General features: G+C 45.9%; 1 protein-coding gene across 4 annotated transcripts in view; it reads left to right on the forward strand.

The window, feature by feature from the left end:
- tbc1d1 (TBC1 (tre-2/USP6, BUB2, cdc16) domain family, member 1) overlaps nt 1-27,722 on the forward strand; it is a 37,263-nt gene that overhangs the window by 3,914 nt on the left and 5,627 nt on the right. The window contains exons 1-19 of one of the 4 annotated variants that reach the window (XM_061829255.1): nt 1,863-2,258; nt 9,289-9,858; nt 11,100-11,189; nt 11,278-11,382; nt 12,076-12,208; nt 12,346-12,437; nt 12,890-13,024; nt 13,120-13,242; nt 13,341-13,486; nt 13,580-13,846; nt 14,486-14,596; nt 15,884-15,997; nt 16,120-16,253; nt 19,375-19,572; nt 23,736-23,897; nt 24,515-24,673; nt 26,403-26,503; nt 26,580-26,723; nt 27,403-27,562. In XM_061829255.1, the coding sequence (XP_061685239.1) occupies nt 2,187-2,258; nt 9,289-9,858; nt 11,100-11,189; nt 11,278-11,382; nt 12,076-12,208; nt 12,346-12,437; nt 12,890-13,024; nt 13,120-13,242; nt 13,341-13,486; nt 13,580-13,846; nt 14,486-14,596; nt 15,884-15,997; nt 16,120-16,253; nt 19,375-19,572; nt 23,736-23,897; nt 24,515-24,673; nt 26,403-26,503; nt 26,580-26,723; nt 27,403-27,562 (3,016 nt within the window). In that variant the 5' untranslated portion in view covers nt 1,863-2,186. Of the gene's footprint in view, nt 1-1,862; nt 2,259-9,288; nt 9,859-11,099; nt 11,190-11,277; nt 11,383-12,075; nt 12,209-12,345; nt 12,438-12,889; nt 13,025-13,119; nt 13,243-13,340; nt 13,487-13,579; nt 13,847-14,485; nt 14,597-15,883; nt 15,998-16,119; nt 16,254-19,374; nt 19,573-23,735; nt 23,898-24,514; nt 24,674-26,402; nt 26,504-26,579; nt 26,724-27,402; nt 27,563-27,722 lie in introns of those variants that run through there. The other 3 variants (XM_061829252.1, XM_061829253.1, XM_061829254.1) reach the window with 3 other exon arrangements.

The following is a 27,722-nucleotide window of genomic DNA, read 5'->3' on the forward strand; positions in this document are numbered from 1 at the left end:
TCCTCCACACGTTTTGGGAGTACCAAGATGGGGGCCGACTGGCTTCAACCAATCGACACCGCTCGATGTGTCAGCGCTATCCATTTTTTTTTTTTTTTTTAGATCAGTGCTTCACTTGTAAACAAACTCTTTGATGTCATCCTGCCAGCAGAGCGATCCAGAAAACTGATAAGTGGCTTCAATGAAAATTTTAGCGGCCTTCTTTTCCCCCGCCGTAGTTTGAATGTGTGAAGTTACGTGAGCTGAATTTTTCTTTACAAAGGAAGTTCGAAAAATTTCAAATTGTTTGGAAATGCACATGCAGCTCGTCCTTCGCACGATCATTGAGGGACTGGCCAAGGAAGCCACTTTTCCAGTTGTTCGGATCACTTTGCAAACAGATCGGCACCCGTGTTTGGGTTCATTTTGAAACGAGTATCCAAGTAACCACTGGATGGCGCTACTAGCTCTTTGTTGCGGGAATTTGCTTTCATTTACAGTTGCGGACGGATAACAAATCGATTTCCTGTTCTGAAATATGCAATACGTTGCTGTTATATATATATGTATGTATGTATGTATGTATGTATGTATGTATGTATGTGTTTTTTTTTTCCATTGTTTATATTTTCCTATTAATTTAACACTAGGTTGATAAGAGCAAAATGGATTCCAGTGACTTCTTGTCAAGTCAGCAGATGAGGAAATGAGTCGCCAAGCAGTTACTTCTGTTTTCTTGTGGATTGCATGACTCGACAGTGAAAGATCGAATGGGCCTCACTTATGTATATTCAAATATGCAAACATTCATTCTTGCATGATTCTTCTAGAACACTGGTGTCAAAGTCAAGGCCCGGGGGCCAGGTCCGGCCCGCCACGTGACTTTATGTGGCCCGCAAAGCCAAATCTCGAGTGTCAATTTCCATGGTTTTTTGTAAAAATGTGTCCCAAAATTTCAAATTGTCATATATGAGACATGATAAAGTTGAGATATTACAAGTATTTTTGTGTTACCAAACGTGAATGGTTCATTTCTGATTCCAAAACTAGTTCATAAATTGATGATGTCAATATGATGAGATGACTAAATATTTTTGTTCCACAGTCATAACGGCACTCTGAGGGGAACTTGGAACAAAAATGTGGCCCGTGGGGAAAAATGAGTTTGACACCCCCGTCCTAGAAGTTGTTTTATTTTTTTCTCCATCCAATTTCTGCGCTGCTTCATGAACGAAATGGAGCCCATCGCAGCTGACTTTTAGAAAAGATGGCGTCGGGGTCCGCCCTGGACTGGTCGCCGGTCCATTGCAGGGCACATGAAGACAAACGAGCATTTACAGACAATCAGACCTATGAACAACTTGGAATCTTAAATGATAGATATTAATTTGCATGTTTTTGTCATGTACAATTCCACACAAGAAGGAATGCGCCCATCCTATTATAATAATAGAGGTGACAGAACTGTTATTTCTATACTGAATTGAAAAAGATGTGGAAGAACAGACACTTGTGGAAACGTATGAGGTTAAGAAATATTTTACATCAAAGTTGAACAACCATCTCCATTTTTTTCCCAAAAAGAATTCATAAACAAAACGAAACGAAAAAAATGGACGTTGAAAAAGTGCAAGTTGTCCATCCCAAGTGTTGTTCCCCCCTGATTGGGCCAGCGGAAATGTTTTACAGGCAACCACTCAGTGTTGCGGCGCAATGAATTCCGCTGGTCGAGCCCCATTTCCCCCCCCCCCCCAAAAAAAAAAAAAAAAACCAAAAAAAAAAGCTGCTTTTATGTCGTCCCCCGACTCCCAAGCGGCTTCTTTACCACAGCCGAACTGCGAGTGTCCGTCCGGAACTAAACTTCGGGCTTCGATGAAATTTGGAGGATTGACACTTTTTTTTCCCCCCATTTCTTGGCGGTTTTATATTTGTTGCGGTACCAGGACCAAAGTCGGAAATTACTCCGCTTTACGTACAAAAGTAAACTACACGAGCAGAGGGGAGGATGCAACCACTGACCGGATGTGTTTTTATTTTGGAAGGGGAAAAAACGGATGGTGCGCGGTCAGCTGTGGGCCGCCTTGACGCTCAATCTCGGGCTCCCAAAGTAGTTGCGAGCGAACCCAACTTGGCGATGAAGTCGGACTGGAGTCGGACTCGCCGCCTCGGAACTTTTTAACAAGAGTGGCCTTCGATACGCCACTTTTATGGCGAATGGGATGAAAGCGCGACTCCAGCGATTGAACCTGTTCAACCCCAAGCAGGGACCCGACAAAGATGTAAGTGGAGCGAGCTGCTTTGGACTCAACTTGATGGGACCCGGCTAACGACTGAAATGCTGAAGCTAACACTTTGGCGCACTTTTGACATTTGTGCTCGTACGCGAGTCGTGTTTTCATCTCGAATTCTCCCCTAGCGCGAAAGCTAACTTGTTAGCTGGCGCGGAGCAAACCCAAAGTGAGCAAAAGTTATGGGACGGAACTTTACTTCACTCCTTCGGGATTTCCAGAGCTGACAAAAGTGCTCACAAGTTCAAGTGCAAAAAAACCTGGCAAATGTAGTACAAGTGCTGATTCAAGTAAAAGTGCACTCTGTTATGTACTTAAATCCAAAAGTAATCAAGAATTTTGAGTCGGCACAATTGCCGTTTTGATAACTCGGTGCCACAGGGGGGAAAAAAAAAAAACAATCTTCGTCCTCTTTGGTTAACTTCTTAACGTGATGCGCCAAATAAAGGAAGGAGATCATGAAACGGGTTTCAAACGTCATTCATCAATTCTGTGATTGTCGACGGGGAATATCTTGTCGCTAACGTCCTTACACTAGATGGTTCATCAATCCATCCATTTTCTTTGCCGCTTATCCTCACGAGGGTCTCGGGGAGTGCTGGAGCCTATCCCAGCTTCAACGAGGAGGACGCGGGCCACACCCACAACTGGTTGCTGGCCAATTGCAGGGCACATAGAGACAAACATTCATCCTCAAATATACTTCAATTTCCAAACAATTTTATCATACAGATGAGATGATATTGCAATGAATCCAGATGGAAAATCACTTAAGTGTGCAGGCAATGTCTAAAATAACATTTTAACATTCAAAAGAGTTGTCTCTTCACGTTAACGCTAAAAGCAGAAGATATTAGTTTTCAGCGCATGTTCTGAAGTCTCCTTTCTATTTTATTTTATTCTTAAAATTGCACTGAGCAGACAGGACAGTTCTATGGTGGGCATCACCCCCCCCCAAAAAAAAAAAAAAAAACCAAACACTTGTGGAATTAATCCTTTTGTTGCCCAATGAGCTAACGTCTCGCCAAAACTGCCAACGTCGCTGATGATTTGGGCTTTGTGTACAAAGTACACACGGCTTCAAAATGCCAAAAGAAAATGAGATGCCGCAAAGTAAATTTAACACGGTCAGAAGTGAATGTTTAGATGTGATTCATATTGCAGATTCCAGTTTTTGCGTTTCTTCCGACATGCGTTTGACCCAAAAGTGTCGGACCCGAGCGGTTTGTGTTTATCAAATGTCGTCTCGTGCAGGTAGTTGCAGGACGTTTCCTGTGCGTATTTACAAGTGCAATGTCCACACATTCCCTCTTTTCCCATGCACTCTTCTGGTAATCTCATAATCTTTCCTCTATGTGACACATTCCAGGAATAAAATGTGATCAAATCTTAAGGCAGTTAACTATCAGCTCATTCCTGTGTTTTTTTTTTTTTTTTTTTTTTTTTTTTTCCCCCCCATCCACGTCTAATTGTCAGCTTCCTGTCGTTAGTGGTCATCGCTGCTGGATGAGGGCATTGCGGTTAACGTTGAGTCTTTTGTGGTCTTGTTTCTTCTTCTTCTTCTTCTTCGGGAGTTAATTGGGACTCGGCGGAGAGTGGAGTTGCCTCCCCTTTTTGCCACTACTGACGTATTACAATGGCTTCTTTATCCGCTTCTTGGCTTTTTTTTTTTTTTTTTTTTTTGGTTGCCCTAAACTGGCGCCCTGTGTAGAAAGAGCGTGTTGGTCTCGCGTGGCAAAGCGTTTCATTGGCGTTTCCTGCGCTCACGTTTCCGTCTCGCTTTCCTGTCCGAACTTTGAGCCTGTGTGGGCTTCGCAAGCGGGACATTACGGCGGCTTGTGAGTCGTGCAGAGGCTGCGTTGGTCTTTATCGGTCAGCCAGAAGGCCAAACTCTCGATTTAGCAGTGGATCTACGTTCCTTTCCTCGGGTGTGGTCACGAGGGTGTCCGGGCTCTCCCTCCGAGATAAGGTCAGAAGCTCGGTCTTTCGGGTGAGGCCAAGATTTGAGCCACTGCTCCTTTTGCATTGAAAGGGGCCGGGTGAAGTGGCTCGGGCATCTGGTTTGGATGCGCCCCCCCACCCGAACGTCTCCCCAGTGAGGTGTTCGTGGATGAACCCAAACACACTGGACGAGCTATCTCTCACGGATGGCCTGGGAGCGCCTCACGATCCCCCGACTTAGCAGGAGGAAGTGGCTGGGGAGAGGGAAGTCAGGGCTTCCTTCCTTCCGCCCGCCGCTGACCCCGCGACCCGACCTCGGACAGAAAATGGATGCGTGGCCGTCTAACGAAAAGCCCCAGCTATCCAATGACGATGGCCTCTCGTCTGTCCAAATGACAAAAAAAAAAAAAAAAGTACCAACTGAATTTTGGGACCCCTTGGAGGCCACGGGTGTCAAAGTCAAGCCCGAGGGGCCAGATCTGGGTCGCCAGAATATTTTATGTGGCCCGTGAAAGCAAAGCATGTGCGTGAACCTCCACGATTCTTACTATGAATAATTCTTTTACCCAACCCCCTTTTTATCGTAACTTGAACCATTGTTGAAGAAACCATTAGTCTTGATTTCTGATTTCAAAACTAGTTATGCCTTAATTTGTTCAATGTAATGATATGATTAAGCAGTTAAACATGAATATTGTTTCAGTCATAAGAGCCCTCAGAGGGAACGCATAATGTAAATCTGTTTGACGTCCATAAGTCGATGTTATGGCAATACGTTTTGTATTTTAGGAAGTTGGACGCTCAGGAACAAAACGCCCTACTTGAGGTGAAAAAGAGGAGGAAAGCTTGTCGAGCGCTTTTGTCGGCCTTGGACAAAAACTGCAACATTTGTCGTTTGTCGGCCAGAATTGCTACTTGTGTAACTTCCGTCTTTTGAGGTCGCGGCTACAGCAGCTGAACATATTTAACGCCGGTTTCGTGAGCGACGTCGTGTCTTTTTGAGGCGTGCAGTTCGGTGATTGCCGATGGACGCACTCAGGCAGTCTTCCTGTTCCTGATCCCACTTCAGCAACATGTTTGTTGAACTTGTGGCTCTCTTTGAGAAGGAAGTCTCCTTTTCACTCTCACTGGCTCGCTTAGAATTTTGCAGGGCTTCAATGATGTGTACGTTAGCCAGAACTGTACGTGCATCTCCAGGACTCTTGGAGTTTGTAGGCATTGGCCAATCTACAGTAATATTCTGACTTCTGCAATCTTACTTTGAAGTCAATAACTTTTCTTTCCCTCTGAGTTCCGTTGTATTTTTAACAGCATGTGGAATATTTAGGATATTAGTACTGGAAAATCAACCGTTTTTCCGCCAAAAATCCAAATGTAAGTGAAAGTACTCACCTCTCAGAAAAGCTTTTCGTAATGTCAGAGTAGGAAGGAGCCGAGGCTAGCTTGTAGTCACTGGCCATGCGAGGCTGTCGCCTTAGCTGCCTCGCTAGCAACCGTATAGCATTTATTTCCCCCAAAAGTCTTCTAGCTGCTTGCAAATGTTCGTTCCAAGACCGTCAGCGTGATGGGCGGAGCTCTCGTCAATGTGATTTTCACCTGCTGGCACGTTTTGCTTGAGCTTCCCCTGCCAAGCGGCGGCGCCGCCGCCCGGAAAATTCCCAAAGAGCCCGTTTTTATCAATCAACGCAGGAAAATGGTTGGGCTCACTGCTGGGAGCAACACCGGGAGGGAGGGGTGGGGGGTATGGGGGTCGTGTCACTTTGTCCTCCCTGATGACTCCAAGACATGCTCTTTAAATCTGATACCATTAATTTTGGTATATTTTGTACTATATTATTCTGGTGTGTTGCCATAACTGCAGGATTAGATTCAGTTTGAGTTTAGACAGTGTAGACATTTCCCGTTTTCAGCTACTGTCGCTGACCTAATCGTTTTAATTTTCTCTCTTAACACTGTGTAAATATGCTAATTGTGATAGTAGTTATGGCATACTAATGCTCCATAAAGTCATTTTCTTGGCACTGCAGAGCAATAACGTTAAAAAGCAAAACATTTCCTGTCATCTGGATTCACACTACAGATAATCTGCTGTACTTTTGAAAAGTGACCTGTTTTCCGTTACTATATTGCATATGAAAGGCTGTTGTGACTTTATGGCTAAAGATGAAAGTCTTAATATGTTGCAACAGGATCTGTTTGTTTGTTTGCACAGCTGCAGTCATTCTCACCTTTGTGGCGAAATTCCAAATGGAGACTTTTAAACCGTCAACACAGCTGACGACAAAGCTGGCTGCTGTCCCGTTGACCTATGAACTTTTCATCTCAGAAGTGAACGTGTGATGGGTCTAATTCACAAGTGATAAGACGGTTAATGATAACAAGAAGCTGATGGCATCCTTTGTATTTTGGGTGGGTGGCAGTACTGGAAGCAACTCGTCTTCAGACATTTTTGAGTCGGTCTTTCTGAAAAAGATTAGAAATAGAGACTTGTTGTTGGACGTTCAGATGACGCCACACGCATGCCAAGATTAGTTACAAATGAGCAGAGTTGAGGGTAATCTTGCTTGCATCTCCAAAGCGTGGCCAGTGAATCGAGACTTTGTAACCGAAACTTTTCGGTCCAAACGATCCATTTGACTTCAGGCCTTCATCTGATCTTAACGCGAAAGCAAAGTGTGTTTGTGGAGCTGTATCGGGAAGGCCATTGTTCCCAGAACAGCTTCATAAACTTCCTTGCCCGGACAAGACGCAGCAGGATCCGACACGAAAGAAGTCAGCAGTTGGCGTCGCTGCTCAGGTTGCTGGCGTTGATGACATCTCGCATGTGACTCAGGCAACGAGTAACCTCGCACGCGCCGTCGGTGCGATGGCGCAAAGTCTGCCCGGGCCGGCGTGTGACGGCCAAAGGTTTCCGTCTGACTCGTCGTGTTGTTATCCGTGAGGCTCTTGTGACGTACGCATCACATTTGAATGTTCACCGGACGACGTCAACATGTGATTAGACAAAGGGTGCAATTTTCACGACACATTTTTGATGTCGAATGCTTTTAGAATTCAAAACGTATTTGAATAACAGGAAAGTCTTGGACACGCGTTTTGCTGTGGTTCCCTCGGTACGCTCCAAAATAAATGCTCGCAATAAATGTTTTCAAAATAATTTGACAACATTTCAACAAAGCCAAATAGTTGTATTTATTTTGAGTAGCAGTTATGCACTTTCACGTATGCGTCTTCTCCCTTAAAACAAAAGGACTCAAGTCTTAAAAAAACGTACTAGTGTGTACTGTGTAGCATGCTGGGGAGAAAAAATACTTTGTATCTCACTTCTGCTACACACAATTGACCCCTCCGTACAGGGCACTTAACCAGGCCTCCTGAAGTGACGTCACGCCACGTGCGCTCACGTAAGACAAACAGTAAAAATGGCAAATACAATACAATACATTCTGAACTGAGACAGACTCCATGCTTCTGATTTCATTCAAATCAACGATATATTATAGATTCTAAATACAATACATTCTTAACTGAGAGAGACGCCATGCTTCTGCTTTCATTCAATCATTCACACGTAGCAATGTTATGCTAGCGCAGAACGTCTCATTCATTTATACGAGACGTGTATTAAAAATCAAATTTGGGGCATATCTTCGTGCAAACACCGTCTGGTTAAGCTTCGGTCGCGAGCCGGCAAGAAATCGATACGTTTGTGCAGTCCGATCATCTCTAAATATCGCTCAACAAAGAATAAGTGTGGCAATCGATCACACGTAGCGGTGTTATGCTAGCGCAGAACGTCTCATTCATTTATACGAGACGTGTATTAAAAATCAAATTTGGGGCATATCTTCGTGCAAACACAGTCTGGTTAAGCTTCAGTCGCGAGCCAGCAAGAAATCAATACGTTTGTGCTGTCCGATCATCGCTAAATATCGCTCAACAAAGAATAAGTGTGTCAATCGTTCACACGCAGCGGTGTTACGCTAGCGAAGAACTTTGAATTCATTTATACGAGACGTGTATTTAAAATCAAATATAGGGCATACCTCCGTGCACACATATGTGTTCCGGTTGACATTAGATGGATTTAGTTGATGATGTGGTCTTCCACAAAGTTTGATCCATCGAAGGCATTTTTCGAACCGGGTCTTCGGTTTTGGAAAGGGTACGAATCGAACTCTGCCAACTGGCCTTTCAGGATACCCGTCGTCACGATTACAAAGTCCGTGACTACACCTCTTAACCATATTTTTTGTTAAATAACCCAAATACGCGATAAAACGCTAACTAAACCTATACTGGACCACGCAATGTTGTCAGAGAAAATGGCGGGAGCAAAAACGGGCTTTGGTTTATGCGGATCTCTGGCCTCTGATTGGTCAGTGACGCGGATTGCGCAATATCCACGGAGGGGTCAATTGCAGACAAGTTCAAGTCGTCAAAGTAGTTTCATTCAAATTACACCACGTGGTAACTTGTGGAATGACTCAAAGTAGCGATGATCAACGTAGGGAGTTTGCCCAATATGCAGCCATTTTCTGAGCCGCTTATCCTCACGAGGGTCGTGGGAGACCTGGAACCAATCCCAGGTGTCATCGGGCAGAAAACGGGGTACACCCTGAACCAGTTGCCAGCCAATTGCAAGACACGTGGGGACAGACAACAGTCGCACCTACGGACAATTTAGAGTCTCCAATTAATGTTGCATGTTTTTGGGGTTGTGGCACCAATCAATTGCATTCGTTCACTTGAGGCCGTCTGCCCCCCGACAACCATTTGCAACGTTAAAGAAAGTCGCTTACTGCCGTGCTCGACGCTGACACGTCTGTTGATCGTCACCAGAAGAATGAAACGATCGGACGTGGCTGACAACACGAATGTCGTACCAGGGCGGCACCAACTGCCGGCCACAAATTCCTTGTGTGTTGTTACATACTTTGTCATTAAATCTGAGGGTTTAGTGGACTGATGAGAGAAGGGGGGGGGGGGGGGAAGAGTTCCCTTTCCGCATGGATTTCAAATTGGGACAAGTCAGCTCACCGGTCACGTGTGTGTGTGTGTGTGTGTGTGTGTGTTTCAGGTCCCTGAGATCATCAGTACGCTCCGGCAAGCCGGCAAAAGCTCTGCACGCGGCGATGACGTCCTCGTCGCTCCCAACAAGACTTTGGCGGTCCCCAGCGACGCCCAGCCATCGGAACGGCACCTCAGCGGTTCTTCTCTTCCCGCCTTGGCCTCCAAGCCGGCCCTGTCGCCCACAACCTTTGCCAAAAAGTTTGAGGTGCTCTTTTGCGGCCGTGTGACCGTCGCCCACAAGAAGGCCCCCCCGGCGCTCATAGACGAGTGCATTGAGAAGTTCAGCCAGTTAGCTCGGGCCTCGGGGATCGCGAGAAGAGGGGTAAACAACGGCGGGTTGGCGGGCGGCCTGAGGCGGGCGTTAGCCTTCCAGTCGAACGGACCGAGGAGTCCGAGCTTAGGCGACGGCAAACGGCCGCCGCTGTTCCAACGGGACCCCAGCTTCCCGTCTCTGCGGGCCCTGGATGAGAACGGCCTCTCGCCGGAGATCTCTCAAGCCAACACTACAGAGGCGCAGGCCCACCCGGCCGGGGTGCGGCCCACCAGCCTGCAGGAGAACAGGACCATGCTGTTCACGGTGAGGACCTGAAACGTAGCCGTTACCGACCTCCTTAGAACGCGTTCGGCTACAATGACGCAACGTGACCAGCGGGTGGCCTCAATGTATATTTTCATCAGGTGCCCGAAGGGGACAAAAGTCTTATTTTTTGAAATCGACTCGATTCATAATTGGGGCCGGGTTAGGGCTAGGATGGACGAGGTCAGGTCTGAAGTTTGGGATTCCAGCCTGCGGTCCGGCTTCCCCTTTTGCAGTCATTCGAAACGACGCGTGCTTGCCCATGTGACACAAATGGCATCGCTGTATTTTGCGCATGTGATGATTTGTGCATTTTGGTGGCTGTAAGAAAAGATGAAGCCCGGCAATAGCGCCGAGCTGCGCCTGCATGAATAAGTTATGCGATGAAGAAAAGTGGGAAAGAAAAAAAGAAGAGAGAGTGGCATGACTCCGCTGGACTAATGCTGACAATGCTGAACATGAGGCAGGACATTGACCTTTAGTTGACCTCTGTCACCCCGCCAGTACAAGTTTTCCTGTTTACGTATCATCCAGGAAATGGGTCACCATTGACACAGGAAAGAAACTAGCAGAAGTGATTGCCGTCCACCAACTTCTTTTTTTTTTTTTTTTTTTTTTTTCGCTCTCCCGCTCCCGGAGACGGAGACGGTGAGCTCATTGCAGTGATATCATCACCTCGCGTCTGTTCCCGTTCCCGCGAAGACCCGTTAAATCCACGTCTCGTGCTTGGTTCGCGCTCGAGCGGAGCAGCGAAGTGGAACTCCGGACAAGATTGACCTCTGATTCTGAGGCCCGGCAGACGCGAGATCGTGAGCTCATTGCAAAGCGTCCGACGCCCTCTTGAGGCTCAGCGCTGATAGCGACTGACGCCCTCATTAGCTTTTGAATGGGGGACGTTCCCTGGAGCGGAACTATCTGAGCAGACAAGAAATGAAACGCTCATTTAACCGCTTTTTAAAGAAATGTAAAAGATTGGAGTTGTCATGTAGTCATTCATCAAAGCTTAATGCAATGAATGACCTGGTCCCCTCGTCTGTGTTATCGGTTCACTCCTCCTCTTCCGCTGTGATTCTTCCCTATAAGTGGTTGAGAGGATGGCTTGTGACCAAAGGCCCGTAGGTTTGACTCCTTCCACTGAAAATGGCAAATTCGGGAAACGTGCCATCCATAATGCGTGCCTACAAAGTGTCATTTTATGATTAGGACTCGTCGCAATCAAAAGTGTCCTCTTCCTCTCGTAGGTGGGCAGGTCGCAGATCTTTTTGGTCAGTCCGGACACTAAGAAGGTTGCCATCGAAAAGAGTTTCCGAGAAATCTCTTTCTGCTCACAAGTATGCACTGTTTTATTTTTATTTATTTACGTTGTCATTTTTTTAGATCTGTCCGTTGTCACTTACAGTCGTGTTGATCTCTTTCTAGGGTATTCGGCACGTGGACCACTTTGGCTTCATTTGCAGGGAGTTTGTGGAAATGGGAAGCTGCCATTTTGTGTGTTACGTCTTTCAGTGCACCGATGAATCATTGGTGAGGCTCAAATGCGCGAAATGTGTTCTCCCCCGAGTCGGGTGAATGGAATGTCGGGGAGATTGAAATCGACATCACGGTCACGTGTACGGCTCGGACACCAAGTTAACAAAACAATGGGCAGAAAAACAAAAGTTAAAGAATAGACTTGTGGAAAATCCCAATGACACTCAGAGTATTCGGAGAAGAAATGACAGTGAGTGGCCTCATTTCCATTAGACACTTTAAAAAGTAAACCTTGTGGTTGTGTGATTATATTTGTGGTGGGGGTAGCTTTTATGAAAAGTGATGGGACTAGTTTTGAGAGTCTGGCCTCTGACAACTAAACGAGATCCCGTACTCTACACGACTGAACAAAACAGGATGATTGTATCCTCACTTTTGTCTCACTCACTCCTGTGTCGAAGTATTGATGCACCCAAAGGCCTCTTCATTGAGTACATTTGCTCATGCTCATCAATATTTTATAAGGAGGTTCTGACTTGACAAAGTAAGACTCAGATTTTATTGACACTGTGAGACAAACCACGAAGAAAAGTGTTGAATACCACTTTAACAGGAAGAAAAGGAGAATTTTTAAATCAGCTCGAGAGTAGATTCATTTCACAGGATACGTATTTCACTGATTGAAAATGTACGTGGAGAACTGTAGAACGCGAGAGGCGCGTCTTGAAAAGAAGCTTGTGTTTGTAGGTGGACGAGATCATGCTGACCTTGAAGCAGGCGTTCTCCGTAGCAGCTTTGCAGCACAATGCGAAGAACCCGAGCCAGCAGTGTGACGGCTGCCCCGTGCTGCAGCTGCACAAGCTCTGCGAGAGAATAGAAGGTAGAAGAAGGGGAAAAACTCCTTGCTGTCGTTTTCATCCAGCAACTGGCAGAGGAATTTTCATGCGCATTGTGTCTAACCTAAGCACACACACAAAAACAAAACTGACCATTTGGTCATTCTTGCTGTACCCGTAGGTCTAAATGCATCCAAAACCAAACTAGAGCTTCAGAGACATTTGGCTACTCTGGACAACCAGGATCAAGCTGCAGTCTTTGAGAGTACCATGGTAACGTAGACCTGCCGACGCAGTCCACTCAACACCATCACGGATTGATGGCATTTCCGTTCATTTCAAAGAGAAATGTTAATTTGCATGAGGAGTCTGATCAGGAAACAAATGAAGCCTGCAACGCCTCCACCGTATCTGTATCTGTATCGGCCCGGCCCGGTCGTGAGTCACTTCCCAGATCTAGCCCGACAGTTTGTTGGGGGGTGGTGTCATCACTTTTGATACACTCAGCTGGCAGAAATTTCAGGGTGGAAATGTGCTGTGCCCGACATCTACTGGTGATGTTTCTGTACTGCAACAATGCTCCGCCGGTTACTTTTAACTCTGAAAATGCAACAAAGTTCAAACTTGGCTTTGGCCATTACAGGAAATGCACACATGCATCAAAAAGACGTGGACAATAATTCTGCGTCACGTGTTAATATTTCCAACAATGTGTTGTCTTGTAGAAGTCTCGTCCTAAGAGTGAACAGGAAGAAAATGAGCACGTAATGGCGTCTTTGAGAAACTTGTATGAGGAGAGACAGAAGCTCCATCATCATCATCATCATCATCATCATCCTCTGCCCAAGGACACCAAACAGGTCATTTAATTGTGTTAAATGATTAGAAATGTGTGTCCCCAAAGCCGGCCATCATATCTGCTAATATCTGCCGTTGTTTATTTGCGTATATGCAGAACGAGGAGAGGGCTGCCGCCCCAGTTGAGGCGCAGCCGCAAAGTAGCAGCCGACAGCGTCTTGAGCAGTTCAAGAGTCGAGCGAAGCGCTCTCTGACCGAGTCCTTGGAGGGGATATGGAAGGTCCGAGTGTTCTCTTTAAACTTAGAGTCAGGTTGCGGTTTTGCTCTACGTGTGCGTACAACTTTCAAACTTTGGATGCACTTCTTTGTTGTTGGCAGGGAAGCAGCAAGGCCGTTTCTCAACCAGACAGCAGTGAAAGAAGCCACAGCACCTCCTCCATTTCCACTGTCAATAGCCAGAACCGGTCCCGCTCAGATGACCCCCTAGCTAACGCCTCCCGATTGATACCCACCGGCTCGCTCAGGTAAACGCATGGGGGTTCCTGAATTGCACTGACGGAGCGCATTTGCTATGGTAACGTTAAAGTACTTAACTGTAAGCGGTTTTTCCTCCTCAGGTGCCACAACTCGACCGGAGACCTGAAGCAGCTCGACCCCTTTGCCTCCCCGTCCCCCGGCCCCTCCTCCTCTTCGCCAGGTGACGCTCAGCCGCTGGGCTTCCGGAGACGGGCCAGCACCTTCAGCCACCCGCGTACTCCCTCCTCGTCGGATGATTCCCCGACGGGCACGTTAAGTTGCACGCCGCGGCAGGACCCTGCGGCTGCTTCGAAGCCCAAACTCTTGCGACACTACTCGGTCAGCACCGACAAGCCGCACCAGAGCAAGTAAGAAAGGCGCAATTGTCGTTGTCGCCTCCGGGTGGCGTGAGTGATCGGGGTTTTTGCTGGGTTAAAAAAAAAAAAAAAAAAAAAGTGAAAATGTTCTCTCATCCCATTGAGGTGAAAAAAAAAAAAAAATCCCGCAAGCAACTTGTCGTCAGTGACACAGAGGAAGCTTGTTTTAGCAAAGCTGCCTCGAGAGGCCCTCGGGCGCCAACGAGGATGTAAGGCTTTTCAGATCCCCTTTCACACGGACGCACGGATGTTGAAACCTGATCATTGGGGGTTATTTTTTCAGTGTTTGAAAGACACAAATTTGTGTTGTTCTTTTGTGCTAGTTCTCGACACAACCCATTTCCCCACTGCCATAAAAAACAGACTTGGCTCATGGTTCCAAATCAATTTCTAGGCTGTCAAGTACATTATAAAGCAATCCAACAGATGCCGCCACCTTCTAATACGAGAATCACTTTCAAAGGATACACAAGAGCAATCAAGTGTGACTCAAAATATCTTTGGCAAGATTGATAAGACCCCAAATCTCACTTTCTAAAAATGCCACAGCGTCGCATTGTTTTCCTTGACTCGTGCCTCTCCCTTTTGTCGACGTTCACACGTCTTTTTGACATTTGCACCACTTCTCAGACGCCTTCCGTCCGACACTGCCCTTCCTCCCGTTCCTAACTGCTCCTCATCCTCCTCTCTTCTGCTCCCTCCTTCCTCTCCTTCAACCGGAGCAAGGCTCAGTAAAAGACGGTGAGAATTGCTGCCTTCTGAATTGTATGTAATATTTTTCACGCCTTCTTCTTTGCTTGTTGTCTGCACATTCATGTGAGGTCAAGTTCACACTGAGCAATGCAGGAAGTGATTGAATGATTTGCATTCGCTGGCATCTTAACAACATAACAAATGTTTTCCTCCCAGTTGGCAAACCGGAACGCAAGATTCCACTAAGCATAACCTCGCGCTCGGGCAGAATCCTTGCATCTCTAAAACCTTTACTTTGATTAAGCTGCATTTGATTCGACTGTTCCGGGCCCGCTGCTGCCGCCGGCCGTGCCCGTCAAAGTCTACGCTCGTGCTGAGACCCCGAGAAGAAAAAAAGGTTTCAATACTTAACAAAAGCAAACTGTAGATAAGTCATCTTCTCAAACTAACAAATACTTCAAAGTCTAAGAGACACGAGTAAAGCGATTTATAAAACAAACAAAAAAAAAAAACAATCAGCCGACTCGACGGAAATTCATCTGCAGGGAAATTTACGTTGGCCACCAGGCTTCCTTCCGCACAGAAGCATCACAGCTATTGAGTTTTACTGAAAAAAAGGCTTACTGATATATGTCTTAACTAATTTCAGTCATTTTTGTCTGCTCGGCAACTCCTGCAGAGCTTGCCGAGTGCACGGGGAAATCCGTGGAGCTCATCTCTCGCGAGTGGCCCAATTTTACGCCTTCTTGATCGATTTTGCAGCAAAATATAATTTATTTTCTGGTCATGTAGGTCTATATGTTGAAGTAGACACACTTCCACGGTCGCCGTTGTTGTTTCGGAAAGGAAATCCAAAAAGTGCCGAGGAAAGTCCACGCCGGGTCGTTCGAGCCAGTAGCAGCCGTAGCGACGCCTCTGACTTGGAGAGGAACTGCAGCACGTTTTCCAACCTGCACGTGCGGTTTGCGCTGGCGTAGAAAGGCAAATTGTGTGCAGGAGCGCCGCAGCGATGTCAGCGCGCTTGCCGCACGCGCGAGTAGAAAGAGGCCTTTATATGACACGGGGAATCATTTTGCCCTCAAGCTATTTTCAGCACTTTTCATTGGTGCATAATTTGTGAAAATAGCAGACCCAGGTGGACTGACAGTCGTTATCAGTTTATTGGGGAAAAAAAACAAAACGTACAGTATGTATAAATAAATGGAATTGAGCCTGTTTTGGACATACAAGGTTTCAGCCCGGCAGCGACAATAACTCAGTACGCTTCTTGCAATGCGTGAAGGCGACCTTTTTGTCTGTCTTTTCATTCGCTTTCTCCTGCATGGTCTTCATCAGTCCTCTGGGTGGACTGCGCGCTCGACTCCACTCCTCCTCCTCTGTTCCTAACTTTTTGAAATTTCAATTCCTGGCCCCTGTTGAAGAAAACGACTGCCCAGAACCAAAAAGCAGGTACACGTGTATCAAATCATCATACCGATGTGTGTGGGGAAAAAAGGTGCTTTACGGACGTGTTGGGTCCGTGTGGTGTATGTGAATTTTCACGGCAGAGCATTGCGTCTCCTTGTTTTTAGAGATGTAGCAGCCCTCTATGTATCAAGTGCAGAATATGGCGTGGGAGACAGCCCGTTGCGCAGTCACCGACACTCCTGGAGGCAGCAGATCTTCCTGCGGGTCGCGACACCTCAGAAAAACACAGACGTCATTGGTAAGAATCCTGAGCCACGTTTACATCGCTGGCACAGAATTAAAAATCAAATGTTTGATTTGAGACCTTTCAAACCTCCACAAGAAAGACACTGCAAGGTTCGAAAAAGGTTTTCCTCCATGCAGTAATGGAGTCGTTCCACATTGGGTCACTCTTTCATTTGAAATGACGTGCGGAAGGAGGACCTTGTTGTGAGATCATGTCTTTATTTCATAATTGTCACGCATATTAGCATGCAATGTTGGCTCCTTCTGCGTTTAAATGGGTTCACGTGCATCAAGAAGCCTTTCTTGTGCTTTTAAACTTGACTGATGGCTTCAGTGATTGCAATCTCAGCAGATCTTCTGTGCGCACGCTTATTGACTCGCGGGAATCCTGCTTGTGCCTGCCCGTCTTCAGATCCCGTGTCGTGATAATCGTCCTGCGTGTACTGCATCTGTGTCGCTTTGTGACGTTGAATTGTTAACCGAAGAGCTTGTTGCATTTGTCACGCTGTCCCATCGGTATGAAAACTTGACTGTTAAAAATGAACCTCGAGTAAAATGTTCCACAGACAGCAAGAGGTCCTAATGCTTATCTGGCTCGCCAAAAAAGTGAAGGTATCATATTGTTTTTTTTTTTTTTTTTGTCTGTGTACTCTACGAAGACGTAACGCAGTCACCACATCAAACAGTCAAAAGTCCAAAAATGTAGAATGTACACATTTTGACAGTTTGTTCATTTCCTGGGTGGAGCGGTGGACAACTGGTTAGCGCATCTGTCTCACAGTTGCAAGCTTGCAGGCTCAAATCCGCCCTCGCCTGCGTGTCGTTTTGGAGTTCTCCCCGTGCCTGCGTGGCTTTTCTCCAGGTACTCTGCTTTCCTCCCACACCCCCAAAAAAATGTGTGCTAGGTTGATTGAAGACTCGAAATTGAAATGGTTGATTGTTTGTACGCGACCAGTTCAGGTTGTGCCCCCCCCCCCCCCCCTCTTGCCCGTCCGGAGTCAGCTGCGCTAGACTCCAGCACGCTTGTGACCCACGTGAGGATAAGCGCGATAGAAAATTGATGAACGGACGTTCCTTTCTGTGTGGCGGCCTTGCTTGGAAGGCAGCGTTTTCATTGGAACAGCTTGGCTGATGTTTTACATTTTCATAGAATATACGACACTGCAAGACAAACAACTTGGTTGGTTTTACCGAAAACTACACCTGTAAAAATATAAAAATATATGGCCGCTTATGGTGCTCGTGGCTTACATTCATTTGGGTGTCACAGAAGGTGGCTAAACCTTCCATGTGATGGTCTTTGTATCAGCTGCTTGGATTATTGTGCTGTATGTATCCGAATTGATGCGTGCGCCTACACGCGATATCATGGGTGTGTCATTATATTTGTTTTAGGCAGGGCGGCGATGTCTCAAGGTCGTGTTGACTGTCCACAGGGCCAGCGCCAAAGGAACGCGCCAGCCTTGTTGACCCACTTTGCATGCTGTGTTTGTATGGCAGGCAGAGATGAAGTTTTAAGTTGGAGTGTTGACTCTAGGTTGTGCCCTCACTGCACTGACTCTCTCCCCTCCCCCCCCCCCCCCTCTCTAAGCAGCATTTCATAATGCCAAATTTGATATCATGTTGACGGTAGCCTGCTTTCTAAGGACAGTGGTGTTCTTAGTGTTGCCGTGACAAGCCCATACACTGAAATTCTGTTGTATCGCTCAATGATAGGGCCGACCTTTTTCTGCGTTGTTGTGTGCAGCGTCTCATCATCTTTCCTACTCTATGGCATCTACGTTCGTCGCTGCGTATTTGCCTTCTGACCTTTTCTTGACTTCCCCCACGTTTCTGTCCATTTCGGATGTAAATCAGCAGCTTTACAATACGTCAACCAAGTGGAGGCTGCTTGCAAAAAGGAATAAGCATCAGTTTCGTTGTACCTCATGCAAGTGTATGATTGGAATAAGGAACTTGGGTTATTATTGCTTTATGAAGACAGAATGTGCATGTGCACAACTATTGTGACGCGTACATTGCTAAAGACTTTTTTTTTAGGAATGGTGTAGCAGTCTGTGTATGTTGAGTGGCTTCTGTTTGTTTAACGACTGTGGTGAATGTTTAAGTGCATATTTGTAAGCCTCTGACACAGACAGAAAGTACACATCGACGTAACTCTCATGTCACATCAAGAACAGAACATTGTCATCCTGTATTTGTGTGTGTGTGTACTGTATTAAAGTAGCATACAGTATTTGTAGGTGAAGTACCATCTAGCAAGTTGTCACCGGATGTCCTCCTTCCAGACAACACAGGATATTTTGAGGTTTGGGATCCACCCTGTACTTTAGGGTGGAGTCTCACAACATTTTTTTTTTTTTTTTTTTTTTTTTTGTATTCTTGGTGTGTCGCACCCATCTGTATCAAAATATACATATCTATTTTTTGCGTGTTTTTATTTTGCACGAGTGTTCTAAAGGTTTGGGAGAAGTCTATCAGTTGTCTTCAAGTTAAGCATTAAAAGAACACTTTTTTTGTGATACTCGTGTTTGTGTGTACATCCATCCATTTTCCAAGCCACTTATCCTCACAAGGGTCGCAGGAGTGCCGGAGCCTATCCCAGCTCACATCGGGCGAAAGGCGGTCTACACCCTGAACTGGTCACCAGTCGCAGGGCACATATTGACACCGTCACTGAGTATTATTGTTGCGTCATTTACTTTAAGGTCCATTTCTCATTCCGTGGTTAATTACATCATTCCTTTTTGACATCCTAAAAAACGCGTCACATTTTATATCACTGATGATCAACTCCCCGAGTCCTTAATTTTGAATTATAAGCTTCTTGAAAAATTGGTTGAACTCCAGATTGTACGAGGGGTGTTCAACTTCTAGATTCTGCACTCTCGACTGTCTGCTATCATATTTTGATAACTGTTACCTGTATTTGCAATTAGGAGGTTTTTTTTTTTTAATCGTCTTTCTGTGCCAAACAAATCTGAACGTTCATCTGAGATGAAACGCTGTGGCAACCCCTAACGGGACAAGCAGAAAGAAAGAATTCAAACTTTTCCCTGATCATTACTGTAGCAAACACCGACATTTTTCTCACTTTCTGACCTCATATCGTGGCATAAAATCTTGTCTTTCAGAGCGTGGCGAGTGCCTCGATGGGGGTCGGGCATGCGGGGGCCCAGCTGCAGTCGCAGGAAGCGTGGACTTGTCCATGAGGGCGCTGCCCGAAGAGAGAAGCAGGAGGAGCAAAGAGGAGCTGAGGGAACTGTGGAGGACTGCCATCCTGCAACAAATCCTCCTGCAGAGGATGGAACGAGAGAACCAGAAACTGCAGGGTGAGTCGAACGAATGACTGGCTGTAGAACTGCGTTTGCGGAAAGGAAAAAATACACTTTTTTTTTCCCCATTAACTATTTGGGCACGGAAGTCAAGTGTATGCAGCAGTATTTATGATGATGTGTTCACAATAAATGTTAACTCACGTCTATCCTCATCTCTGGCAATCAGCCCTTCTGAGATATGTTTGTCCTTGCATAATTAGTGATTAAGTGCACTAAATCATTTAGACCAGGGGTGCACAATGTGTCGATCTCGACCGACCAAAACCGCCACATCACCCCCCACCCCAAGCCCCCAGTCGGTAGATCGCGACTTCAAAAAGTCAAGTCTGGGCACCCCTGATTTAAACTCACCTCAAACTAGCCTGTTATAGGCATATAGATGCATTTTTTGTTTGGCCCTTGTCACATCCAAGGGCGTGTTGAATGCCCCACCCATTTCCTGACCTAGTTAGCTTGCATCAATAAAGCTAAGCTGTGCTAAGTTTTTCATTTTTATTTTTGTCACACCCAGTGAGGACTTTGTTGCCTGCTCAAGACGGTGTTGATATTAGTGATGTAAGAAAATCAAGTCCTTTCTTCTTTGTTCTTTGACCACTCTCTAATTTAACCTTTTCCTGTCTTTATCACACACACACACACACACACACGCTGAACACAAATTCTTCAGTTGTTTTTCTTCCTCTGTGAGGCTAAGAAATGCCTTTTCGGCAGTTGTGCGTCTGCGTGGAAATTGGCTCCCTGCCGCTGTCCTCTAACCATTTTTCCGACACGTATTACTCCGCGGAATAATATCTAATTCTCCTCGGAACCACCGAAGTACAGTCAAGTGAAAAGAAAACTGTTTGTACTCCCGCACATAGGAAATTATGGAAATAGAAATAATACATTCAAATATCCAGCTGCCACCATCATAAAACCATTACTAGCTGAGGCTGTTTTAAGGAGGTTTTTTTAAAAATCACCAAGGCGTAAACTAACCACTGTAAAAACAAATGACACTGAGGTTAGATTATTTTCCCAAATCAGTACATATTGGAAAAAAACTACTAGTTCGCGTGTTCACTTTCACACGGGTTGTTGTCACCGAGCATCGTTGAGCTACACTGAGCTCACGACATGGATTGAAGCGCAAATTTTGCCTGATGTGAAAGAAGTTGAGTCATTGACAGTAAACTTGGTGGGAAAGCAGCAACTGAGGTCTGCCTCTTGTACTTTATGGCTCAAGTCTGTGCATGCGTCAGTCAGTTCCAGGGTGGAGTGTCCACGGTGCTTTTTGTGCGTTATCAAGGGAGGAGTTTTCAGGAGAAAGGCCGCTCTGGTAGAAGAGACGATAGGGATGTGCCGGGCTTGCAACCAGGGGGCATGTTCTAATGAACTTGACCCAGCCTTGTGATAACAGCAAAAAGTTATCTTCTCTGTTCAAAAACTTTCCTCTTTTACTCAATGTTTATGACCTTTATTGAGTCAAGGCGATTCTATTCTATCGACAAAAACAGTCCCATGACACACCGCCAAACAAGTACAGCATGTCACCAAGCATTTGGAAGCTAGCTAGCTAGCAGCTAGCAAGAGTGGTGCAACAAGCTAACAATGGCTTCTTAATTTGGATCCCATTAAAATACATTTCTTTCCTGGCCCTCTGCGTGTCCTTTCAGAATTGTACCCATCTTACAAATTCTGACTGGGTAAGCAAACATATGAACACAACGGTTTGTTTACGTAAATAAAAGAAGGGCTGTGAATTAAAAAAAAAGAAAGACTTACGTGTTCAAACAAAATGCTTAACTTTGGAATAATTGGAGGGGGGGGCGGTAATAAAATACCGATGCGTCATATTTTGATTTATACGTGCAGAAGTAAAATCATACATTGTAAAAATGCATTATACACAGGTGGGTGGGGTGCGTATTATACCTGGGTGTGCATTATACAGGAGGGGTTGCAGGAAACCTTGTTGCATGAAGGGATGAAGCCTGCTTGGATGTCAACTTTTGAACAGTCCAGTTGCAATTGATTCTATGCCTTCAGAATAAAATCACCTGGTTGAATGAGAATATTCACAGGGACGCTCTCGCATTCAACAAACGTGCTGGGATGTACTCAAACAAGAAAGACTCTGATTGTCTTGGTCATGGTAACTTAAGTTGTTAAATTCTTGGTCTTAATGGTAATTTAAGGTGCATACCCTTCCGTCTTTCAGTCAAAAGGTTGCAATTTGTCCCAAAAATGTTACAAATAAATGTGTTATGATGATTGAGGACGCTCATACGTGTGATTGCGGGTGCGAACGGTCGTTAAAATGTGCCCTGCAATTGGCTGGCGACCAGTTGAGGGTGTACCCCGCCCGCCTCTGGCCTGAAGTCAGCTGGGATCGGCTCCAGCACACCCCCGACCCAGCGGTCGGGAAGATGGGTGGATGGGTGGCACTGGCTCAGTTCAGTGGCGTGAAAGAAGGCTGGCATGACGTTGCTCTTCACCGCGGCAAGACAATCGTTTTGACACCTTTGACGTTTGACGAGCTTTCGGACTTTTGTAGTGCCACTCAACAATCGCATTTCAGCCTGTTCCAGCTGGGCGGGGCTATTGTTCCAATGTGCTCACATCACTTCTTCTTGCCAATTCTTTTTGTGTGTGGGGCATTTCTTGTCATCGCTTTGGGTGTTGGAACACCACCTAATAAGCGCCTCTTGTCCCGGGGGTTTACGAACACATTTTTTGCCTGGGGCTGTGGCCTTTTTTTCGCTCTTCTTCTCTCCTTGAAGTGATGATGTCATTCTCGGCGCATCCGCCAAATTGCGGCCGGTCACTTATGGAGAAAAGGAGGGCGAGGAAGCATTTGGCGGACGAGACAAAGAGAGAAGCGAGTTGCGTTGAGTTTCAACGCGACAATGACAAGGGAAGATCGGGGAGGCCGCGAGAGGAAGGGTGTTGTCCAAAACAGGAACAGATTAGGGTCTGTGGGTGTGCCCTCACCTACTTTGATGAGGGCATTTCATGGAAACTTACAAGTTCTCTCTTTCTTTTTCTTTGTTTTGTTTTTTGCAAAAAGAAAAAATCCCAACAATAAGATGCGACCTGGTGCAAAAACTCATATCGGAAGTTGATGATGGAGTTTTATGCCTGTGGTCTTTGTTGAATTCCTGCCACAGGATGTCGTAAGATCTGCGAATAAAGAGTTATTCACGCCAGGAAAAACATTCTCCTTATCTCGCTTCGATGTTATTTCTGTGTCAGAGTTATTGGCAAACCTTTCCTCTAATATGTCCCGATGATGTATTTTCTTTACAGTTGCGATTGTGAATGGACCTTATTGCGTTGAAGTTTTTCAAACCCGTTTGATCAAAGATGTTTTTTATAAGAGCGTAGAACAACCTCATGACAAAAGAAGTCAACAGCCGAACAGCGGCTGCATTTGAATGATGTGCTCAAGCGGCACGCGAAGTTTCTTAATCATATTTGATTGTGTTGTATTTATGGCCTAGAACCTTTTTTTTTCATTCAAATGTTTTTCTAACAATGAAATGCTAAAGTGACAAATTGTGGTTCATGAAGTACGCGGCACAAAAATGTAGTCGTAGCTTTTTGCTTCCATTTTTCATGAGCCCAACTGCTGATATCGAAGATTTTTTTTTTTTTTTTTTCTCTGTGTACGCACAAAGCCTATTCCTCGAATATTTTCGGCAAATCTGGCTCAATCTGTTAGTGAGCACGTCACAGCTGGGGGATGTCTTGGGCTGCCCGCAATAAAAGGCTACTCGAAAAGGCGAAGCACAACGGCACAAGCTTTAAAGGGAGAGAAAACACCCCCAAAATGTGGGGGCAAGAATACATTGCAAGTCTGCCCACCATTTTAGACTTACTCTGTGGAGTAAGAATTACAAATATAAAGTTCTATATTTTCACCGATCCCAGGGGGAAGCTGTATTGGGCAATATCGCCCGCCGTCTGCTGCCCACCAAAATGAACGTCGCAAATGCACCCAAAAGTCGGAAAACTTGTAGAACCACGGGTCGGTTACATGGTGGTTTGAACGCTATTTTTGATAGTTGGCTTCAAACCGTCATGTAATCAGACAGAGAAAATTGGATCTTTTATGTTGATAGATAAACTTGTGGTGACCCAGACCTGATGTGCGTTGCGTGTGTCGATGTTCGCAGCTTCTGAGAGCGATTTGCAGAACAAGCGTCTCAAGCTGGACTACGAGGAAATCACTCCGTGTCTGAAAGAGATCACGCTGGTCTGGGAGAAGATGCTGGGAACCCCTGGAAGGGCAAAAGTCAAATTTGACAGCGAAACCGTACGTGCGTCAGTTGCTCAAGGTGTGTTTACCTTTTGTGTATCAGTCGTGGCTGCAAATATTGACCGCGGCTTCAGGCTCCCGCCTGGAATGGCGTAATTCAGCGCCTCTTCTTATCAGCTTTGGTCCTTCCTTTCTCTCAGCACTGCAAAAGAATCTCAGTTGATCCCTTTTCGTTTCCCTTTGAACAACTTTTTTTTTTTTTTTTTTGTTCCCTTGCATTTCTTTTGTGTCACATGCATGCTTTGCACGGAGGAAAGGAGGACTCACGTCTGCTACTACTCGAGTTCTGCAGTGTGCTACAAATTCTACTTATTACGAATCTATCCTCCATTTATCCTCTGTAATAATGTAAAGGACGGAGGTCATGCCCACGTCGGCCCGTTCCTGCTGCAGTTTTTCTAAAAATTCTCAGCTCTTCAGAATAAATGTGTAAAGAAGACCTGTGTCGCTATTCTCCTGGAGGAAAATGTAACATCCTTTCACTGCATGTTTTCCTCCAAAACTGTTCCTCGTGCGAACCGGGTGACGACGGCTATTTTTACAGGAAAGCGGAAGCCGTTGACGTGGTCTGCGCCCGAGCAGCTGTCAGTCAAACTTCCTCTACACGCTGTCCAACTTTTGTTGTCCCGCCTGCAGGGGTGCCCAGGCAGCATCGGGGCGAGATCTGGAAGTTCCTCTCGGAGCAGTACCTGCTCAAGCAGACGACGGCATCCCGGCCGCCGGCCAACGGGGCGCCGTACAAGGAGCTGCTCAAACAGCTCACCTCGCATCAGCACGCCATCCTCATCGATCTGGGTAAGTAACCAGCGGAACCTCGGTTTTTAGGATGAATCCGTTCCGGAAACTCTGATGAAAACCGGATCCCATTAAAAAGCAAAGCAAAATTGCCCCTAGAAAATAATTTCAATGCAAATCATTCATTCCAGATATAAAAAGACCAAAAAAAAAAAAAAACAGGTGATATGATGACTGATGAAGATGAAGAAGACATTTTCTCTTGATTGAATATTTATAATGCAGTATGACAGCAAGGCGTATTCCACAATGCAAGCTTCAATGAACAAGTCGAGGCAGCAACAGCAACAACTCTCCCGGTCTGCTCTGCAACACGTCCTCGCAACGTAATTCAGGCCTGCACGCCGCAAGAGTTACAATTTTACTACACTTTTCTTTGGCCCTTTTATTTTGAAGCCCCGACTTTTGAGAGGACACGTTACGTCGATGTTGCCCGAGCGAAAGCTCACATTGCGGAATGCGCCTCGTCATCAGACACTTGAACACGAGTTAGAAAAGCTTCAAATGAGCGATGACGAAGGATGACCCTCACTCGAGAAACATCGATTCTGGGAAAGGACTGGCCGAGTCACACTTTTTACCAATCTGAGTGGATATAAATTGGTATAAAAACTGCATCAAAATCCAGGTCATACTGAAGATGAGACTCGGGCAACCAGATGACTGGCAGCTTGAATCGTCTGGTACCGTGATAGCGGTTTACAGATGTAAAACCGTAGTGCAAAAAAAACCTACACGAGTTGGGCACGTTTGTTATTTTTCTTGCATGAAGTCAGTCTTGATTCACAATTTTGATTTATTGTGGATCTGTACCTGATGTTTCCGGTACATGGAAATCAATGCACTTTGTTGACCTTTCACCCTGCATCCGACACATATTCACGTTAATGTGTTTGATTGAACTTTGGGGTTTTTTTTTTTTAAACTTTCCACCCCAAACACGCAGAGTGGCGTTCACTCACCCCACCACCAACGACACTTATTCACCTGCAGCAATTTTACATGTAACCCAAAGACCTAAAGGAAGGGCGTTGTGATGCGGAAAACGTACGCTTGACAAGTGTAAGGTGCAACCCTCCCACACAATACACGCGCACGCTTTTCCTTCAGGCAGGGGACGGAGTCTTGGCGTAGTCACAAGCAAACAAATAAAGAAAAAAAGCCCCCACAGCGCATTCCTCACATTGGCGCTGACACGGTTGCCATTGTCTTTGCCGTCTCTCGCCGTAAGTGAAGAAGTTCTCGGCCGCAAACCGCACACACCTGCCAATTACAAACGCGTCCACCAAGGGAAGACTTTTAGCAGTCCTCCTTCCTCATTATGTTGTCATTTTTTTTTTTTTTTTTTTTTAAAGGGAAGTGTCACGTCAACTGTTTCACGTCGAGCCTTTTCAAGGAAGCTATCTGCGCTGAACAAAGCCGCATTTGTGCATGTGGCTTTTTTGGGGGGGTTTTTTGGGACATGTTCGTAAGCGTGACACTTGAATGGGTTCACGTGTAAAGTAAAATGTCGAGCATCCCCTGCGTACTTTGACTTCAGCGGAGGTGATTCATGCACACGCCGAAAGTCTTTGGGATCCGAGTCGGCCTTTCCAGTAAATGAAGTACTGTAAACGCTGTTTGTTTTGAGTTTACGCATCTCTGGTAAAAAAAAATGGTAACCACATTTTTCAGTCCAAGTTGTTAAGTGTGACCTTTTTGCCCCCCCCCCCCCCTCTTTTTCTCTCAGGTCGCACTTTTCCCACCCATCCCTATTTCCAAGCCCAGCTGGGGCCCGGACAACTGTCTCTGTACAATATCCTGAAGGCATACTCGCTGTTGGACCCTGAGGTGTAAAACGGCTTCTTTAATATTTTCCCCTCCGCCGCATAAATGTCACGTTTGTCCTGCCGGTCCCGTGCTTCAGGTCGGGTACTGCCAGGGCTTGTCCTTCATCGCTGGAGTTTTGCTTTTGCACATGGGCGAAGAAGACGCATTCAGCATGCTTAAATTTCTCATGTACGACGTCGGCCTGCGCAAACAGTACCGGCCCGATATGATTATCCTGCAGGTAAGATGAACCAGCAATCCGGACTTCATTTTACGGTAATTAAGGGATTATCGGATCACTTATTTCTATTGAGTACATTGCACAGCGGATGTGACCGCAGGCCACCGTTTCGTCACACTCATCTCGCCGTCTTGGTGATGAAATCACCATGACGGACGTCTATCGATCCAATTCTGATACGTATGCATTATTAGAATCAGAATCAGCTTGAATTGCCAAGCATGCAACAACACACAAGGAATTTGTCGATGCCAGTCAGTGCCACCCTGGTACTGTTAGCAGTAGTAATTGAGCGAGTGCTTATTTTTCTGCTGGTGTGGATAAAGCGGCGTATACGCGCAATCCATTTAGCATAATTTGGTTGGCTTATTTAACAACATGAGAGGATAAAAATATTAGAAATCTGCTATGAATGATAATAGTCACGCAAGTTGAACAAATGTGGCTGTACTTTGGAAGTTGTGCAGGTTATGAAAAGGCAACATCAAAGAGTATAAATACAAAGTTGAACTCGCTTTTGGATTCTTCAGTCACTTTTCGATGATTGCGCTGGCCAATTTTAGGCCTTTTCGGTATTATCCGGCCATTCCTCGACGTGCGCTACAAGCAAGTGCGTATCTGAGTCAGGCGAAGTACGGTAAATGTGTTGAGGCTGTATTTGATGTGCGCTCCGTCCAAGATTCAGATGTACCAGCTGTCGCGTCTGCTTCACGACTATCACCGGGACCTCTACGGCCACCTGGAGGAGCAGGAGATCGGGCCCAGCCTGTACGCCACGCCCTGGTTCCTCACCGCCTTCGCCTCACACTTCCCCCTCGGCTTCGTTGCCAGAGTCTTCGGTAAGACGTTTGCTTCTGTTCTGACGGAGAACGACGCGGTGGAGTCGTCTTCGGCGTGTCTGCCTCACATTCGTGAGCACTGGCGCCGATCCGCCGTGCGACGCTACTGAGGGCAATGCCACCGAAAAAAAATGGATGGATGAAAATTTCAGCTCCGCTA

This window comes from Syngnathoides biaculeatus, chromosome 9, assembly GCF_019802595.1.
Source record: "Syngnathoides biaculeatus isolate LvHL_M chromosome 9, ASM1980259v1, whole genome shotgun sequence".
Taxonomy (NCBI): domain Eukaryota; kingdom Metazoa; phylum Chordata; class Actinopteri; order Syngnathiformes; family Syngnathidae; genus Syngnathoides; species Syngnathoides biaculeatus.